The sequence below is a fragment of the Etheostoma spectabile genome, chromosome 16, assembly GCF_008692095.1.
Source record: "Etheostoma spectabile isolate EspeVRDwgs_2016 chromosome 16, UIUC_Espe_1.0, whole genome shotgun sequence".
NCBI lineage: Eukaryota > Metazoa > Chordata > Actinopteri > Perciformes > Percidae > Etheostoma > Etheostoma spectabile.
In genome coordinates, this window is record NC_045748.1 from 25,371,019 (window position 1) to 25,391,507 (window position 20,489).

Sequence of the window (20,489 nt, forward strand, 5' to 3'; positions counted from 1 at the left end):
GTGTGTGTGTGTGTGTGTGTGTGTGTGTGTGTGTGTGTGTGTGTGTGTGTGTGTGTGTGTGTGTGTGTGTGTGTGTGTGTGTGTTGAAGTTCCGGCTGTTAGATATATTGCCATGGGCTGTCATTTTTCATAGAATCTTCGCTGTTATTTTTGGACTGAAATAACATAATGAAAGAAATATTTTGAAGAGGAAAAAAAGAAATAACACGCTACTCTTCTACACTGAACTGACAAAAGGAAGCACTCATTTCATGCTAGGCAACAAAAGCAGCATCTAAAGGCACCTTTTCCTCTTCAATGTCGTCTTCATCGTCTGTCCTCTTGTCCGATGGGGGATCGGAGGATGTGCTCTTCAGCACCTCTTCGGTCTTCGATGGCTTCAGAGTTTTGCTCTTTTTACTTCTTGGTTTCCTCTTTCGTGAGTTGGCCTACATACATACAGAGTGGGCATGGTAGATTCTGGTCGACATACATTCTAATATTTCTATATTATAGATTACATCAGGGTTCTTGCAGCTTTTACAAAGTCAAATTTAGGACTATTTGACCTTGATGAATGAAAATTAAGACCTTGTGTGTATCACAACATAAAAGTACAACATGCAGAGTCACAAAAGTACCTGCAACGTAAATAAATGTATTCAAATTGAATAAAAACAACTTGTAAAATATGAAAAAAATATATATATATATATATATATATATATATATATATGTATACACGCGCACACACACACACACACACAGTATATATATATATAAATAAATAAATAAATAAACATATATATATATAAATATATATATATATATACTTATATTTGGACGAGCAAAAGAACTACAACCGAATTAGGAAAAAACATTTCTATGAGCATTAGAGGTAGTATACATCAACGTAAGAGAATGTATACCCGTTCAAAATGATTTAAGACCTCAATACTTAACAAGTTTAAGACTTTAAGGCCTAAAACGTAGATTGTGAAATTTTTAAGACCCCACAGAATCCCTGATTTCTGGATTACATGACATTGTGGGTGGGGATGCAGAGGGAGATTGAGTTGTAGACTTACTGTCCCTGCTTGTTTCTGGGCTTCTTTTTTGGCCAGGTCCTTGCTTAGCAACTTGATGAGGTAGTCTGCTCGGGTCTGGAGCTGTTTGGCTTGCGGCTTCTTGTCCGGGTCGTCCGGTAGGAGCTGATCAACAGTGGACACGGTCAACAGTTCAGAAATGGCTGCAGTCAAACACATCCAGGGTTCAAAATTCACTTTTTCCTTCACTAGCCATGTGGCTTATGAAGGTTTAAATCTGACCAGCCACTCAACAGATTCTGATAAATAATCAAATATGCTTCCCCTGCTTACCAACCCTTTAGATTTTTCTGCCCATCTGCCTGCTGTTCTCCTGGAGTTTTAATCATGACAATTTTTACATGAGGAAATATCAAAATTTGCCCATATACTACATCTATCTATGTATCTACACTATCTATCTATCTACACACACACAGGTCAAAAGTTTGAGGTCACTTAGAAATTTCCATTGCACTCCATTATAGACAGAATACCAGCTGAGATCAGTTCCATTGTTTTTTTAAACAGGGCAGCAGTTTTTAGATTACATTATGTGCTGACATAATTGCAAATAGGTTGCCAGTGTTTTTCTAGTTAGTTTTTAAAATGATATCAGATTAGTAAACATAATGTGCCTTTGGATGATTGAATGAATGGTTGGTGATAATGGGTAATGTAGATACACTACATTTTTTTATGGTTTTGTTTTTATGTTTTCCATTTGTTTTTAAGTGTCTATTGCATTATATTGTACTCATTTTACTGTGAAGCACTTTGTGATTTTTACCTGTGAAAGGTGCTATATAAATAAATCTTACTTACTTACTACTTACACTACCGGTCCAAAGTTTGGGGTTACTTAAAAATTTCCATACCACTCCATTATAGACAGAATACCAGCTGATCTGAGTGGGGGGGGGTGATCTTTAATGCAATATCTACATTACCCATTATCAGCAACCATTCATTCAATCATCCAAAGGCACATTATGTTTACTAATCTGATATCATTTAAAAAACTAACTAGAAAAACACTGGCAAACCTATTTGCAATTATGTAAACACATAATGTAATCTGAAAACTGCTGCCCTGGTTAAAAAAACAATGCAACTGATCTCAGCTGGTATTCTGTCTATAATGGAGTGCAATGGAAATTTCTAAGTGACCCCAAACTTTTGACCGGTAGTGTATATATATATATATATATATATCTATTATTTAGATAAAGCCTCTTGTCACTGCTGTCTGTTTGCCTTTTTCTAAATTACATAGGCATATTTATAGTACAAAGCATGAACAAAACAAAAAATAAATAGAAGTTTTTTAATCGTAATCAAGGTAAAATGTTCAATTAATTGTCATTTGGATTTTAGGTCATATCTTCCAGCCCTACAATAGGATCATACACACGATCCTCTATGATCACACAAAAAGATTAGAAAAGTACTGTGCCTGAACTGACCTTGTGTGTGAGGTTGAGGTCCGGATCCATCTTGATCATCTCCCAGCTGCCGTAACCATACTCATAGATTCCTATAAGGAGGCTGGAGTCGTCCTCCTTCCCCCACTCAATGTCAAAGTGTGCTGCCTTCGAGTGGCATGGAATCATATACCTATTCAAATACACACAATTCAAATCTAGACACTCAAATAGAATTGGTCATGTCATGTTTTGCAACAAGGCTGCTTTATATACAGTACCAGTCAAAGGTTTGGAGACGCTTTCTCATTCACTTGAATGGGAAGGCGTGTCCAAACTTAAAAATATTGGATATGAAGAGACGAAGGTTGCCGCTGGACAGGGATCTCCCCCGCGGTTATTTAGGGTGGCTCCACAGCGGCGTATTTTTGCAAGTGAATTTTTCCTGTTAGTGCTATATAAATAAGCTTTATAGTAAGGCTATTATTAGGTATTGTAAGAGCCAGGTGAAGTTCTATTATTTTGAAAGGACATTTACGGTAATCAAGGCACATGGAGGAAGTTAAGTAATATTATCTGTTCACCTGATCTGGTTTTGTTACTTAGAGAGGATGTGAAAGGGGGAAGTCTCACTTATTGCTGATCGCTGTTTTCAATCTTTTCTAAATACTGTTTATTACTTTTGGACACAACTTTGTATGCTCGTAACACAATTATTGGATGTATTGGAAGCAGAACCTTTAAGTTCAAGTTTATTGTCATATGCACATTAGTGCGGATTACCACAACAATGAAATACAATATGCCTTTTGAACTCTCTCAGCACCAGTCAATTGTGTTTAACAAATTGTGCGCAAATAAATCTGGAATCCGTGATCATTAAGCGCGTCTGGCAAGTTATTCCTCTAATCAGCCTCTTGGCGGCTAAAATTTGAGTCTCAGATTGCTGCCTAAAGGTATTGGGTTGCCTTCAAAACCTAGTATATGGCTGGACTGTATGGTCAATGTGCTTTATTTTGGTCAAATTCCTAGAGGGATATTCAGCGATGGTGTCTATGATGTGAATATAGATATTAAATGTTCATGTGTATTAGTGATGCCAGTGTTTTTATTGTCATTGTGATATGTGTGATCACAAAAGGCAGCCCGATACCCAATGGAAATAGATAATCCTTTTTTAGGGATGGGTACCGAAACCACCTCTTTCAGGGTATATGCTAGATCAGAACCGTTAGACGTATTGAGGTCAAAGGACATGCCTCGTGGTCCGCCTGCGGTCAGTGTGTCAATAGTGCAGTATTTTAATATTGCTGTTATAGCAACAGCCCTAACACAAACCAATAATAAATAAGTTGTGATAGCCAATCCCATCCAACAGAAATGATGTCTTATTGGGAAGCTTACTTCTTTCTTTCCTCGGGGTCAGCAGGAATGGCCTTGTGGAGTGGAGCCAGCTCTTCTTCATGGGAGATAACCAGCTTGGCATTCACCTGAACTCCAGAGATCCTGAACGTAGGGCCCTTCACCTTTCCTCTTCTGCCTCCTGATCATCAAACAGGTGGAAAAACAGCAGTTTAATCAAGTATCACGCTTTATTAGCCATTTAGTCCTGCAAAAGAAAGGCAGTTTAAGAATACTGGGAGGGGTATGATGTCAACCTGCTAAGCCGATTTAGGATGTCATGGTTTGATTCTCAATTCAATTTTATTTTCAGCACTGGACAATCCATTGTTAGACTAAGGAGTCTTTCACTGGTAAGGATCAACAGATCATCTGTGTTATCAAATTATGGGGAGACTCAGCAGGCAAAAACTTTTTTCATACGTCAAAAAAGTCCATTTTTAGACTAGTGGGGAAAAAAGTCCAAATACACATTTAGATATTTATTTTACTAAGTAGATTTGTCCTAAATTTCCCAGAAGTTAACAGTTAACAGATTTGAGAAAATTGATTAAGTATGTGCTTGTTATTACCAATTCAGACAACAAAATCATGATAGGATTCCATAGAAATAGAAATAAATAAATTATATTTAATTATTGCCCAGCCCACTTTAAAAGAAAAAAAAAAACAATTCTAATCCCTGCCACTGTATTTCTAATACAAAATACACATGTACAAAACTTCCTCATCCCAGGCTTTAAATCCTTAAGCAATAAAAAGATGGGTTTGGTTACCTGACGTTTTCTCTGGTCCGCAGGGGTTTTCTCGTAGTGTTCTCACACAGCCGTTGTGAACCGTCTCTGCCAGGCGTTTCAGGTCATGTTCAGACTTATCCACAAGTTCGGCATCACGCGCAATAGCATCCAACCTGAGGGACGAATAGACGATGAGCAGACGCGTGGCATATGGTTTTGTTAAACTATGAAAACTTGAAGCAGCTTACCTTTCCAGTGGTCCTCCAAATTTTTTGTAACTCTTGACAAACCTGCAAGTAGTTCACAGAGAGGATAACAGGAATATGTGAGGAGGATGAATAGCTACATTTTAATCTGTATTGTCTGATGTGTATTGTTTTTGATTTTTTAAAAGATTTTTGGGGGGCTTTTATGACATTTAATTGACAGAATAGCTTGAAGACATGAAAGGACGACATGCAGCAAAGTGTAATACGTATTTTCAGATTTGTAGTTTGTTGTGATTTTGTGATACTGGAAGCTGTATATTTGAATTACACTGTACATGAAACGCCCCACTAGGGACAAGAGTTGAAAATTAGAAATATCTATAAACTCCGTTTTAGCAGCACATCAGTTTCCTGCTCTGTATTGGAACTGTGTAAAACTGCATCATCTATATGAAATAAAATTGTATTAACCTCCGGATCTCAGCATCGCTGAAACCCTTGATATTTTCTCGTGGAATGGTCCGAGGCCGTCCTCGTTTCTTTGGCCTCTTCCGGTCTGATGGGGAGTCGCTCTCAGACCCAGAGTACCTCCTGTTCCTGCTCTGCCTGCCCTGACCGGCGTTAAAGCTGATCTGGTAACAAAAAGCAAGAAAATTTACAGAAAGTTCAAAAACCCAAAGTGCGAATAGCACACAATTGTTATTCCTTCCCCCCCCCCCCACAATACATTTACATAGTATTATAGCATTATTAGCATATAGTACTATTATATTTGGCAAAGTCTCCCACTGCCAGACCCTCCTCCACAGCACTGCAGAGGTGGGTCTGACTAGTCCACACAGAATTCTGGGATGGGAGAAAAACGTGCTCTAGTTTATTGGCCTTTCTTTAAACCAATTACAATCATCTCGGGCGGTGCTAAGCGCCGGACAGAGCCACGGTGCCTCTGCTAAATAGTCTCAGGAAGGAACTTGTTTTGGTGGAACATGAAGTTCAGAAGTAGTTTCAGTTGTCAACAGAAAACTCTGGACAGATAGTCTAGCTAGCTGTCTGGATTTACCCTGCAGAGATCTTGGGACAGATAGTCTAGTAGCTGTCTGGATTTACCCTGCAGAGATCTGAGGACAGGTAACCATAGTCCTCAGATTGGACAGATAGTAGCTAGCTGCTGGATTTACCTGCAGAGATACTGAGGACCAGGTAACCATAGTCCTCAGATTGGACAGATAGTCTAGCTAGCTGTCTGGATTTACCTGCAGAGACTGAGGACCAGGTAACCATAGTCCCAAGATGGACAGATAGTCTAGCTAGCTGTCTGGATTACTCTGCAGAGACTGAGGACCAGGTAACATAGTCCTCATATTGGACAGATAGTTAGCTAGCGTCTGGATAACCTGCAGAGATCTGAGGACCAGGTAACCATAGTCCTGGACAGATAGTCTAGCTAGCGTCTGGTTTTACCCTGCAGAGATCTGAGGACCAGGTAACCTAGTCTGGACAGATAGTCTAGCTGCTGTCTGGTTTTACCCTGCAGAGACCTGAGGACCAGGTAACCATAGTCCTGGACAGATAGTCTAGCTAGCTGCCTGGATTTACCTTGCAGAGACCTGAGGACCAGGTAACCATAGTCCTCAGATTGGACAGATAGTCTAGCTAGCTGTCTGGATTTACCCTGCAGAGATCTGAGGACCAGGTAACCATAGTCCTCAGAAATCAGCCGCAGTTTAGAGCTCCAACACAAACAAAGAGGAAGACATGGGACATCTGGTGGAGCCTCTAGCCGCAGCAGAACTGTCCAGTAAATTAAACGTGTTTATTTAGACTATATTCTCAATACTGTTGTGTACCTGTTTGGCACAATTCCTCATGCGTGGCAGCAAGTAGATTTCTTCTAGCTCCTTCTGCCTCTCCTCTTCCTCCATCCTCCTCCTCTGCTCCTCGGGAATGATGTCATCCCAACTCCGCAGACTACGCTCCGAGTCAATGTCTATTTCCTCCTCATCCATCATAGAAAAGTTGGCTACCTGCACAATTCAAGTTATACACTGTACATGTTACATTTCTGAAGAACAACAGCATCACCCATTTGGACATTGATCCTCGTTTGTATACCTTGAACTGAGACAGCAGTTCTTCTCCCACTGTGGAGGGTCCAGGGTCATTCTCCCTGGTCTCAGCTCTTTTGAGGATCTCATCAATGTCCATTTCCTACAGAGAGATGTGGTAACATAGGAACAGGCTAATTACTGCTAACTAACATGCTAGTTAACATTACCATAGGCACAGGCTAATTATTGCCTAGAGGCTTACCACCTTGTCTACTACGTTGACTAGCATAAGATTACGACATAGTTCAACACGCTCCGTTATTTTTAGTATGATTGTTTTGACCCTGGTTCACAACTCTGAGCTAATCCACAAGTTCATCAGTAACGTTAACTGTATACATCAAAGATCTAATCTAATGGTAATTTAAAGATGTGGTAGCATTAGATCTTGACGAGAAGGATAACTCTGGGAGTTGGAAGGTGTGTGGAAGCGATTTCGGTTTTGTATCGCATATCTTTACAGCCTTAATATTGACTGAATGGGTAAAGGCAAATAACAGAACAGCCACAACAGTCTGGTATGTTCAAAAATGACATCACTTTACTGTAATGCAGCCTTTCAAACCAGGAAATGACAACACTTGAGTCAAATCACGATATCCAAATTCAAAAAAAGACATTTAAGTCAATATCTAGCCTCATACAGTATATCAATGTCCATATAAAATCGATATATTGCCCAGCCCTTGTTCAGTATTTAACTACATACCTGAGGCTCCTGCTCCTCACCCTCTGGCTCTTTAAAAAGCTCCTCGGCACCAAACTTGAGGATGGACGATAGCTCCTCCTTGTTGAATGGTGCTGAACTGTATGAAATAAAACACACTGAAGTGAGATGACAGCAAAGTGTAGCAGCAACCTTTAAAGGGGGTATATGCACACATCTCTTGAATTGATTTGTTTTGGGTAAACAAAAGACAAACTCGTCTGTCAATAACCAGGTGGTCAATAGGGTTGGGCATCATTTTCATTTTAACATTTCGGATTCCAATCCTGATTATTCCTTTCATTACGGTTCTTATCAATTCTCAATTCTTGGAGGGTTTGGAGTTGAAACGGGTCACATGCTTAATTTACAAATAAGAGGAACATTTGATTTGTATTCAATGGGGGTTTACAGTTTTACTGGGCTTTTCAAGGCAAAAGAAAAGCCACACTAGAGCGCCGCTCACTGTGCTCCATGGCTGCAACACAATAAGCGCCTGGAAGTACGGCGGGCGCTACCAAAAGCAAGACTTCTTAATCTTAAATTTGGAACCGTTGATTGGATTCAATACCAATATTTTTTTTTCCAATACAATTTTTTCCAATCGATTACAGTAAAAAAAAAAAAAACTATCCCTAGTTTTCTCGATGTCCAATCCCAGTGGTCAACAAGCACAGACAGTTTAGTTCAGGAGGGACCGAGCCAAACGGAGGAAAGCACTAGAATGCGGCATGCATTGCTTGCCTGGAGGGAGCAGAACCCGTATGGAGGACAGTTTTCCCTGTAGTGTCCATCCTCTGAATGACAAGGTGGTCCAGCACCATTTTCTTTTTGGCCCTCTCAATGATTTCCTCCTCCACTGAGCTCTTTGTCACCAGACGGTAGATATTCACCTGCCAACCACAAAGGAAATTGTGCCGTATATAGTATACTTTGCATATCAGGAATAAAATGTTAACACATTCTGGCAGTGCATTTAGATGAGGTAGATAATTTAAGTCTACTAGGGATGATGTATTTTCACCAAAATAACATACACACACATCTGCATTGATAGAACAGCCAATAAAAACGCTCTCTCCCTCTCTAAAATGACCTGTGATTGGCCAAAGTCTCCTGAGACAACTAGATTTATTAAAGCCTAAACAAATAGAAAAAAATAGAGGCAAGGAGGAGGTAAAGAAGTCTAGTTTTCTCTCAGACCACTTGAATTATATGCTGAAAGAATTTTATGGAGAAGAAAACTGCGTCCCACAGCCTAAAGTATCTAAGGACTGTTTCTTCCTCTTAAATAGTGACAACCGTGGGATTAGTCTAATCACAGTCATTAACGCCTTTTTACCAAACAATTTCATCAGTTACTATGCAACACTAATAATAAAAATGTTAGTTTTATCTGCAAGTGGAGCAATAGTTTTTAGCAATGCCAAATACCATTTCCTGCCACTGCTTCACTATTTCCGTGTTCCACTGGCTAACTATTCTAAGGCTTTTATTGTGAAGCAGCTACAGCTTTCTGCCGCCACAGTCAACATGGTGTTATTAACTGCCAGCTCCATGGTGCGTGGATGTAGGTGACAGCGGGCATTCAGCTGCAAAATACAGCAAAGCAAAGACGGACAGAGGTTTTCGACAGTTGTTGCCTACCTGTCTTTTCTGACCGATCCTGTGGGCTCTGGCCTGGGCCTGGAGATCATTCTGGGGGTTCCAGTCCGAGTCAAAGATGACAACTGTGTCAGCTGATGCCAGATTGATACCGAGCCCGCCCGCACGCGTCGATAACAAGAAGCAGAAATCCTGGGCGCAAATGGGGGTTCACTATGTTACAGTCCCTACTTATTAAAACGAAACACACAGCATTTACTGGATACATATAGGTAGAACTTACCTCTGAGCCCTCGGCATTAAAATGATCCAACGCCTGCTTCCTCATCTCCCCTTTGATGGAGCCATCTAATCTCTGCACAAATGTACAGCATTTCAAATTCAGAAATATATAACAGAAATATGTAGATGGCATTTCATCTTTCTCTAGTTAGCTGGAGCTAAATTCCGGAGAGCTTTTATGGAGCATAGTTGTGTATGTGTGAACAGTGTTTGTCGGTTGATTATATGAGAAGAGTGTGGAGCTACCTGAAAGAGGAACTGGCGGCCCTTCAGGTAATCAGCCAGGATGTCCAGCATCCGTACCATCTGGGAGAAGATGAGAACTCTGTGTCCTCGCTCCTTTAAACGCACCAGTAGTTTGTCCAAAAGAACCAGCTTCCCACTGCAGCGGACCAGATGCTGTGGGAGGAAAAGAGAGGTCACTGTGTTAACAGGTACTGGTCTGTCCTCTCCAAGTAATATGATGGTGATGATGATGATGATGATATTTGGAATGCAGGACTCAAGCTCATCTTCTGCAGGTAAAGATTTTAAGCCTTCCCCCACATCCCAACATACACCACACAAACAACCTTTGCTGTGACCTCCTGCACAGAATGAATTCACAATTTTGAAATTAAAGCAGCTAGGTGATCAAGGTGATGATTTATTAATGTGTTGGCAACATGTTTCTGCTGCCCTCAAGTGGCCAAACAAATACTAAATCAGTTATTGCAGGTTTGATGCAAATGTAACAACAGCACAAAGCCAACTGAATGAAGACCACCTGACTAAAGAACATTTTTATGAAACATTCAGATTCAGGGAAAACAAGTCACTAAATCACACAGCACAGGCCACATATTCAATAGAGGTGGGGAAAAAACGGTTTGTCGATGTCGCATGATTCTCTATTGAAATAATATGTCTCGATGAAGAAAAGCCAATTACAAGAGATCTAAGGCACGCCAACTTCTTAATAAGGACAGCACTGTTGTTGCCATCTTGGCCTTTGTTTGTGGATTCATCTCTAGTCTCTAATATTTTCTGATGAATTTAAATAAAAAAGGTTGATGATTGATCATATTATAATTTTTAATAATAATAATAATAATTTATTTGACAGGGACAGTGTACATTAATCAACATTGCTGTAAATGCACCAGAATTAGCCAAAAGGCTATTTTTCATCCGTTGTCCCTGGACAGATCTTAAAATTGTCTCCCTAAAAAACAACAACAATAAGAAAATTACAGTCAACAATACAAATAAAAAAGTAGTAAAACAGATAAAACTCTTTACAACACGTTGATAAATACAGTCTACAAATGTAATACAGACATTAGGGAAAATAAAAAAAATAAAAATAAAAAAGATACTACACAATAGAGACACAAGTTGCAGCACGGTTGGGTAGAGTGAAAATACATTTTCTTATTAATTTCTTATTATGTCTTATTTTTGTTGAAGATCACCTTCAATTATTCAAACTAATGATAATGTAGAAAAACAAAGATTTGAAATGCGGGACAGTTCACAATCATTGCAACTTGTCAGACTGATCCTTCGGCTCCCGTCGGTCCAAAAAGGGCCTCGGAGCACATCGAAGCGACGGCGACTTGACTGTACGTTCTGTGCGTGTTCAAGACGTCTGCATAACAGCAGGCAGCGCTAATCTGTATTGTCGCCCAAAAAGTTAAAACCGGAAAATTACGAATGTGTCACGTGGGTCACACTTCTCCGGAATTTTAAAGCCAACCATCATGGCGGCCCGTTTGCATACGATTTTGCAGGAAACAGGTAGTACAGCTGCTGAATCTGTTTTTTTTTATTAAAAATTTCAGAGTTTGAGAGGCGTTCGTCTCGCTCATCATGTTCAGTAAGTGTTTTAACATAAGTGCACTGATTTGATAATGTGAACATTACACATTATGTCACAGATCTTTTTATATACTTATATATATATATATATATATATATATATATATATATATTTGTCCTACAACGTGAGCCCGGTCTTTTTGTAGAGTTTTTCCCGCGTGTCTCTATGATGTGTAATGTTAGACAGCCAATCACAGACAGTAGTTCGAATGAATGACGAGGCATTTCTCGATACTTTAGAAGCAATTCAATCGGTGCCTACAAAGTATTGAATCCGGTACCCAGCCCTAGCCTACACTCAGCTCATACATGGCCTCTCTGGAACCCAGCAGACAGAAATCCATCATAGTGGTGCAGAACTTAAATTCCTGAACACAGTAAGATAAAGTAAACAGACCTGCAAGGCTTCAGCTCTGCTGAAGAACTCGTTGTCCTCTGGGGGCTTGATAAGGTAACAGTGGTTACAACACTTCTTCAGCTCCATCATGATGTTCAGGAATCCCGACGTGCTGCCTTTGGTACCTTTGCTCAGAGCCTTGTAGTTCCTGGTCAGGATCCATCTAGTCACAAACACAAGACACACACTTTACTGTACTATTCTAAAGATTATGTGCAAATTTCTAGCAGCAGAAGTAGATGAACTAGAAATGTCCTCTTCCATAATGACAAACTCTTCTCTGCATCACTCAAGCAGGGGGTGAACCAGAATTAACGGATTGACTGAAGATGTTGCACTGCACTTCGAGGGATTTTTAAGATATAATGTGGGAAGTAAGGCTGTGTTCAGACTATAGACCATAACATATAGATGTAGCCTCTGTGATGTCACCTAAAGGTTTCTGAAGAGCAAAAATTAAGGTCAGCGTGGGTGCCTCTGCTGACTTCAGCTAATCCCTAAATGGGCAGCGAGGTGGCGCGTGGATGGAGCTGGGGCTGGCTGAATGAAGCCCACAGCCTATGTTGGCTCCCTGTGACGGCCAGTTATACAGTGGAGTTGCATATTAAGTGGTTTGGGGTCCTTCTGCAAGTCATTTTGGCACAATTGGTTTTTAAGAATTCTACAAGCAGCAATACCACAGGCCAAGAAATTGGCCTTTTCCAAAGAGGCACATTTACAACACGCACTTCATTCTTTCTTTCTTTTCTTTGTGTTCATTTCTAAAATTGGTTAACAATACGTGTATTTATAATGTCGGGCGCAATATCAGTAATCGGTGACTCTTCCCCCTCTCAAATCTGCATTAGTCTTCAAAAGCCCCTATCAGGCCCTAAAGACAAGAAATCATTGTTTAGTTTTTTAGTTTTTGATTTAAAAGGGTAGTGTCCAGCTCTTACTTGTAATACTGTTTCTGGATAGCACTCATCTCCACTCTGAGGATCTGCTCTACTTTGGCAGGAAGAGATTTCTCCACATCCTTCTTGACTCGGCGCAGTAAAAAAGGTTCCAGCTCTTTGTGCAGACTGGTGTAGCCTGAGTCCCTGCCTTTACCATGCGCCTCCTCAAACAGCTCCCAAGAGTGAAACCTTAACAAGCAAGACAAACACACGTTAATGGTGGTGCAGCAATACAGTCAACTCATGGCACACGATAATGACAAACTCCCTTATTAATTTCCCCCAAGAAGCAAAATGTGCAAAAACTAATTAGATTTCATCATTGTACAAAGTGCTTCATAGGTTTGTTTGTATCAAAAATAATTTCATGATATACATTTTGGAAAAAATATGTTAAAGTAGTTGCCAAACGTTTAGCCAGTGACCCCTTTAAAATGAAGTTTCCTTGCAACCCTGGTCTCACATTGCATGTGTCTATGAGTTTCTCCATCTCTATTGTCAGATTCTCACTTGAAAAATTGAGGCTTAAAGACTAAAAACTGTTCAGTATTTTACAAGAGAGTAATCAAAGATAAGAAAAAAGGCTAAACAAAAAGAACACAAATCTGTGTAGAGCTATTAATTCTTCTTAGTTAAAAGGCCTAAAAATTGAAGCAGAAGAAACAGACATATTGTTTCTTTTACTCCACGAATAATTCTTCCTTGCCAAAAAAAAGATGCCTGCCTTACCCCCAATGCAACAGTTTGGGCAAAGACTCAAGTGACATCAACTGAGACATTGTTATCACACAGCTCCCTTTGAAGAAACAAAGGGCTATATAGCCCTGTAAAATCAATGGAGATGTTCCTCTTCCGGTGCATATCGTTTGCTATGGTGAACTGGGATACCACACCTGACAGTGGTATTCAGGAATACTGAATAGGGATTATCAGCCAGCCTGATGATTGGCTGTAATATTCAGCATTTTACCATTATTGGAAATCAGGTTTTTTTAATTATCTGATTGGCAAAATATAGGCTGGTAGGGCTGGGCAATATATCAATATTATATTGATATTGTGATATGAGACTAGATATCGTCTTTGATTTTGGATATCGTAATATGGCATGAGTGATGTCATTTTCTGAACTTACCAGACTGTTCTAACTGTTCTACTATTGCCTTTACCCACATTGCCATACTCACATTACTGAAGATTATTTATCTTTAAATCTAAGTGTGAGGATATTTTATCAAAAGCATCAGTTGTCAACACTACCATATCGCCGCAATATCGATATCAAGGTATTTGGTCAAGAATATTGTGATATCTGATCTATAGGCTGGTCTACCTGTTGTCACAGTCTGTAGTCTCACTCACTGTCCCGCACGCCACACGTAATAGCCTATCAACACTTTAGAAGACTACTGCGCCACATCCAGTCAAAGCTGCTCCAGTGAACAAGCTGAGTAGTGTGTTGAATGGAAGGCAGCAGATATGGCTGAAATTGCAAAACACCCCCGTGTTCACTGTTGATATTTTTCCGTCACAGCAACAACAACAAAAAATGCAAAAGGGAATGGGGCGACCTCTAACTCACTCAGTCAAGTGTGGGCTGACTCTTTAGCATCGGCCCAGGTTCGAATCTGACCCGCGGCCCTTTAAAGTTCAACTTTTACATATAAAATGACCCAGATGATCAGCGCTGTTTCTGCACTGTGTTGATGCATAGAGCAGGCACACTAGAAACATCCGCCGGCTACTTCTTGTTTAGGGCTCGGATAACTTGATGGGGATTAAGTAATTTCATTGTTTCCAAATGTTGACCGAATGCAGCCGTCCCTCTTTTCTTGCTGTTGGTAGAGAATCCATTCTGCTGTATAGACAGACTTCACTGATAAACTACAGAATAGCACAGTAACTCTCAAATCCAATCAATTGATCAAGTACAGACGTTCCTCTGTTTGGTTGCACACCGTGTTTGTGCCATGTTGAAGATGTCACAGCAGTTTCAAGTGGCATCGCTATGACGATCAGCTAACTGAGGGGGTACTATCTGTAGTGGAAATGAAATCGAGAAATGCGAGTCAAGTTGCACCGAGCCACACAGTACCATGCAGTGAGTTAGTATTTAGGTATGACAATTGATATGACCTACTTCTCGGGCATGATGAAGTGCAGCAAGGACCAGAGCTCTTTCAGGGAGTTCTGCAGTGGCGTTCCTGTGATCAGAAGCCTGTGATTGGACTTGAAGTCCATCATGGTCTTGTAGAGGAGGGAGTCATCATTCTTCAGTCGGTGCGCCTCATCCACACCGATGAAGGCCCAGTTAACACTGCCTAAAAATGACTGTAGACACACACGTTATAAGTTTCACATGTACTAATATTATACTACACAGTTTAAGAACACACCTTTACCATTTTATATGTGTCATAAATAAAATGTGATTAATTATAAATAGGCAGGGTTGGGTACCAAAACTGTAACCGGTTCCTAACTTCCCAGTATCTACCGGACCGAATGACGACGATCTCGGCGCCACTTAAAATGCCGGTGCTGTTCTCGGGTACTCCGAAATAAACGTTACAGATAACGGAAGCATTGCTGTATGTCCATCCATCCATCTTCGACCGCTTATCCGGTATCGGGTCGCGGGGGCAGCAGCTCCAGCAGGGGTATGTGACACTAGTAATCCCTACACTAGGCAGCCGGTAATGTTAGCCTACCTTTAGCTATTAGTTGGCTTAGACGTGGTTAAAATGCTGACAGCTAAACGCTGGAGCATGTGGGTTTATTTCACTGGAAAAGAGTCCAACAGCGGGACATCCCACAGTCTGCAGCTAAAGACAGAGCAGACTAGCTAACCTTTGAGACATCATGGACACTGCTGCAGTCGGAGTGGTCCGAGAGAACTTAATGGTGCGTTCAAAAGCACCTCTTACGCACACTGTGCATTCAGTGTTGTTGTAATGTACCCATCTGCCATCTTGGTTGTTTGACTGGTGAAATAAGTTATTGTTATTACATTTAGTTTGCCAATAGGCATTAGCAAAAAACAAGTTGTTCTTCAACTGTCGTTCTGTGCGAATACTTTTCTCTAAAGTATCGGTCATTTCCAACAAATTGAAAACGGTGAATTGAAAATAAAAGCCAACACTAAAAAAGAACAAAAGTTACATTTTAAAGTCCTGCAATGTGTTTATTGCAAAGACAATATATATATATATATATATATATATATATATATATATTTATATTATATATATTTTTTTTTAAAGATACATTTGCAGTCCAAGAAGAAACCCAAACGATACCCCACCCCTAGGGATAAACAGCAGCAAGCCCACGATAAAGTGAAGTAGCTGCTGACCTTGTCTTTGAGGAGAATCTCATATGTTGTGAGGATGATGTTAAGTTTCAGTCTCTTGCTGTGGACATGCATCCACTCATGTGTCCTGATCTATTAAAAGAAAACAGGTAAAAAGGAAAGAATGTTGAGACAGTCAATTAACAAACTGATGTCTTTGCTGCTGTATGTAGAGCTGTAACAATTCTAAGTGTTGCTGTACAATTAATTGTCTCAGAAGAAATTGCGATATACAATAACAATATAATTTATATACACTCTATATACTATATACTTTCAGTCAAATTTAAAAATTACTTTTTTAAACAAGATAAATGTTAGTGAATTCCAGGATAAATCTTTTGGGTTTTTTTGTTTATGTGACCCAGGTTATGTAATAACACAGGTACACAGCCTATGAAGTAAACCTTGCAGTTAAACAAAGAAGAATTTTTTTAAAACTGACAATTAGACATGCAAGTAGTAATTGTTCCAGGCCTATCTGTATGTATGTGTAACAGGTGTTGGAAGCACCGTACCATGTTCCTGCTGCTGATGTCTCCCAGGTAGACCACAACATTCATCAGAGGGGCCCAGAGCTGGATTTCTCTCTGCCAGGAGGTTAGTGTAGAGAGGGGCACAACCAGCAAAAAGGGTCCATACAGTTGGTGCTCATGAAACAGGTAGTTGAGGAAGCTAATTGTCTGGATGGTCTTCCCTAAACCCATCTCATCAGCGAGGATGCAACTGTTGCCTCTATGAATGAAAACAGAGCGGAAGAGAAAAAGGCACAAGCTCAGCTGGTGGGCCTGCTACACTGCTAAATGATGGATCATGCAGCATATGACCATCGCATAAATCTTACATTTATATATAAGGTGCCACAATAAGGGGTTCCCACACCATCTTAAACATCCAGTTGTTGAACATCAAAAATTATCGTTACCTGAAAGCAGCAAGTAGTTTTTCTTCTTTTAATCTCACATGCCACTTTCAGTAACTATGACCACTACGGTCAGAAACATTGTGCCAAAATATGAACAAATAAATAACTTCAATTTGTTTTATGACTTTGATTCTCATTTTATTTTACGAGCCGACTGCATCACAAACGCTACTAATTTCTTCCGTGAGATTTAAACACAGACAGGTATAAAATAGGTTTTAAAATGCTCCCAAGAGCTGCGATGCTCTCCCTTCTCTCCTTTGAAGCCTCGGTGTTTACAGGCTTGTGGTGATGAGCAATCTGTCATAAGTGCCAAAACATCTGTTTGGTACTGCCAAATTGTTGTGTTTTCTCATGGTTCATGTGTGCAATAGACATAACACTTCGTGAGAAAAAGAATCATGGCAGAGAATCGTGATATCAATTCTAAGCTAAAAAAAAAGTGATTTGTATTTCTTATTTATAAAAAAAGAAAAAAGGGTCCAAAAGAATCTATGTAGCTGCTTTAAGTAAAAATAAATATGAAAAAGAACTCCCAATTTCTATTCTTGCACAAAATTTATTTCAAGACCCCTCAAAGACAAAACTTTCAAGGATTTGAAAGACACCTAGGAACAATACACTATTCTTTTGCTGGGATCCAGCAAAACGCTGAAAACTATGGTAGTTTTTTCCAGTTGAGAATTAAAGAAGTCAAGTCATACTTGCACCAGGAGTGGGCCATCCAGTTCAAACTGTCCAACTGGTAGTCTCGGAGCTCCAGTCCATCACCTCCTATGTACGTTGGCTGCTTCTTCATAGGCACAAACCTGGGTCTCTGTTTGAGCACCTACAGGAAAGAACCGCAGTTGGTGAGAGCAGTGTTAAAGTCAAAAGTAATGATTCAGTTTATTTAAGACTGGAAACTCCACAGCGCCGAGGAGGAGAGTCTGGCCACACAACGGTTTCTAACAAAATAAGTAATAATCAATCTTTATTCATATTATTATTATTACCTTGCAGTCTCTGGATGGAATGGTCTTGGACTGGTTTCTGCACATGTAGTCGTCGATGCATTTCTGGAACTTTTTGCCGATCAGAGCACCATCTTCCCAGCTACACTCTGAGTATGGCAAACCCTGCCACTTGCACAGGTAGTCTGGGTAACCAGCCGCTGACTTCTGATTCGAATGTCCTGCTCAAATGAATTCAGACATTCACATATATTTAGTCAAACAAATGTAGCATCAAATGTATTCAGAGTAAAATGCTTCATACTAGGGCTGAACGATTTTTGAAAAGAATCAAATTTTTACGCTGGCTGTTACCTCTCTCAGAGTCTGGCTGCTACCTACCCCTCTCAGAGTCTGGCTGCTACCTACCCCTCTCAGAGTCTGGCTGCTACCCCTCTCAGAGTCTGGCTGTTACCTCTCTCAGAGTCTGGCTGCTACTACCCCCTCTCAGAGTCTGGCTGTTACCCCTCTCAGAGTCTGGCTGTTACCTACCCCTCGCAGAGTCTGGTCGTTACCCTCTCAGAGTCTGGCTGTTACCCTCTCAGAGTCGGGCTGTTACCCTCTTAATAGTCTGGTCTTACCCTCTCAGATTCGGCTTGCTACTTACCCCTCTCAGAGTCTGGCTGTTACCTCTCTCAGAGTCGTGGCTGCTACTTACCTCTCTCAAGTCTGCGGCTACTTACCCCTCTCAGAGTCCTGGCTGTTACCCCTCTCAGAGTCTGGCTGTTACCTCCCTTCAGAGTCTGCTTTACACCTTCTCATAGTCTGGCTGTTACTCCTCCACAGTCGGGCTGTTACCCCTCTATAGTCTGTGCGTACCCCTCTCAGTCGGGCTGCTACTTACCCTCTCAGAGTCTGGCTGTTACCTCTCTCAAGTCTGGCTGCACTTACCTCTCTCAGAGTCTGGCTGCTACTACTTACCCCTCTCAGTCTGGCTGTTACCTCTCTCATAGCTGCTGCCTACTACCCTCTCAGATGTCTGGCTGTTACCCTCTCAGAGTCTGGCTGTTACCTACCCCTCTCAGAGTCTGGTCGTTACACCTCTCAGAGTCTGGCTGTTACTCCTCTCAGAGTCGGCTGTTACCCCTCAATAGTCTGGTCGTTACCCCTCTCAGAGTCGGGCTGTTTACCCCTCAGAGTCTGGCTGTTACCCTCTCTCAGAGTCTGGCTGCTACTTACCCCTCTCAGAGTCTGGCTGTTACCCCTCTCAGATCTGCTGTTACCTACCCCTCGAGTCTGGTCGTACCACCTCCACTGGCTGTTACTCCTCTCAGAGCTGGCTTTACCCCTCTAAGAGTCTGGTCGTTACCCCTCAAGTCGGGCTTTACCCTCTCAGAGTCGGCTGTTACCCTCAGAGTCGGCTGTTACCCCTCTCAGAGTCGGGCTTTACCCCCTCTCAGAGTCTGGCTGTTACCCCTCTCAGAGTCTGGCTGTTACCCCTCTAAGAGTCTGGTCGTTACACCTCTCAGAGTCTGGCTCTTACTCCTCTCAAAGTCTGGCTGTTACCCCTCTCAGAGTCTAGCTGTTACCCCTCTCAGAGTCTGGCTGGTACCCCTCTCAGAGTCTGGCTGGTACCCCTCTCAGAGTCTGGCTGGTACCCCTCTCAGAGTCTTTGATACCCCTCCCAGAGTCTGGTCGTTAACCCTCTCAGAGTCTGGCTGTTACCCCTATCAGAGTCTGGCCGTTACCCCTCTTCACGGCAGTCTCCTCCACTCCATATCTTTATGACAGAGCTAGCTAGCTAGCTAAGTTGGCCAAGTGGATGCTTTCTCTGCAGAGTGCAGACTGATTTGCTCTCACGAGTCACGTGACCAAATCACAGCCTTTGAGATTAAGAAATCACGTAACATATCGCAATATTATTGCAAAAGCAAATAATTGTTCAGCCCTACTTCATACACACAAATAGTGATGCATCCGGTAGAAAAGGTACCTATGATTCGCTCTACAAGCTGGTACTGAGAGTGCAGGTCGTCCATCATTTCTTGCTGACAGTTGAAATACTCTATATCCTCTGGTGAGGCCGCCTTTAACCTGGGCAGAGGACAAAACACATTTAAAAGTAAGTGATGGCCTGTATTCCATTTCTAATGGGAGTCCAACCAACTATTTTTAGAGGGCCCTAAATCAAATCAAATCAAATTTAACAAATTGTTATTTTTAAATCACAAAAAAGCAAGCAACCTTGTGACAATCAGATGACCGGTTTAGTTCCCTGAAGAAACTAGAATACTGTTCAGCGTTGCAGCAAAAACACAGGATAACATAACATGGTTAACAGTCCGTTTTTATTTTATTTTTTAAATATTGAATGATCAACGAATGATCTCAATATTGATCGCAAGAATCACCGTTATCATTTTGGCCATAACCGTGCAGACATACTCAGTGTTCAGTAGATGACTGGGCAGCTTTCACGGTCGGTATGTAGAACTGTTTGTTTACCTTTTGTAAGTAGGGCTGGGCGACATATTCTTCACAATGCGCTT

At 41.0% G+C, this 20,489-nt stretch overlaps 1 protein-coding gene across 2 annotated transcripts in view; it reads right to left on the bottom strand.

Annotated features, from left to right (window-relative positions):
- The window catches only part of chd1 (chromodomain helicase DNA binding protein 1), a 32,998-nt gene that overhangs the window by 4,915 nt on the left and 7,594 nt on the right, over nucleotides 1-20,489 (bottom strand). For both annotated transcript variants that reach the window (XR_004335721.1, XM_032540170.1), the window contains 22 exons: nucleotides 19,934-20,034; nucleotides 18,004-18,182; nucleotides 17,713-17,837; nucleotides 16,602-16,818; nucleotides 16,087-16,176; nucleotides 14,872-15,062; nucleotides 12,732-12,920; nucleotides 11,794-11,956; nucleotides 9,783-9,935; nucleotides 9,538-9,609; nucleotides 9,297-9,446; nucleotides 8,394-8,542; nucleotides 7,653-7,749; nucleotides 6,948-7,043; nucleotides 6,683-6,859; nucleotides 5,307-5,467; nucleotides 4,875-4,916; nucleotides 4,666-4,799; nucleotides 3,893-4,031; nucleotides 2,531-2,681; nucleotides 1,068-1,190; nucleotides 285-428 (listed from right to left, as the gene is read on the bottom strand). Coding sequence is in view for 1 of the 2 variants with exons in the window: in XM_032540170.1 (XP_032396061.1) it covers nucleotides 285-428; nucleotides 1,068-1,190; nucleotides 2,531-2,681; nucleotides 3,893-4,031; nucleotides 4,666-4,799; nucleotides 4,875-4,916; nucleotides 5,307-5,467; nucleotides 6,683-6,859; nucleotides 6,948-7,043; nucleotides 7,653-7,749; nucleotides 8,394-8,542; nucleotides 9,297-9,446; nucleotides 9,538-9,609; nucleotides 9,783-9,935; nucleotides 11,794-11,956; nucleotides 12,732-12,920; nucleotides 14,872-15,062; nucleotides 16,087-16,176; nucleotides 16,602-16,818; nucleotides 17,713-17,837; nucleotides 18,004-18,182; nucleotides 19,934-20,034 (3,043 nt within the window). In the remaining variant the exon portion in view is untranslated. The remainder of the gene's footprint in view (nucleotides 1-284; nucleotides 429-1,067; nucleotides 1,191-2,530; nucleotides 2,682-3,892; nucleotides 4,032-4,665; nucleotides 4,800-4,874; nucleotides 4,917-5,306; nucleotides 5,468-6,682; nucleotides 6,860-6,947; nucleotides 7,044-7,652; nucleotides 7,750-8,393; nucleotides 8,543-9,296; nucleotides 9,447-9,537; nucleotides 9,610-9,782; nucleotides 9,936-11,793; nucleotides 11,957-12,731; nucleotides 12,921-14,871; nucleotides 15,063-16,086; nucleotides 16,177-16,601; nucleotides 16,819-17,712; nucleotides 17,838-18,003; nucleotides 18,183-19,933; nucleotides 20,035-20,489) is intronic.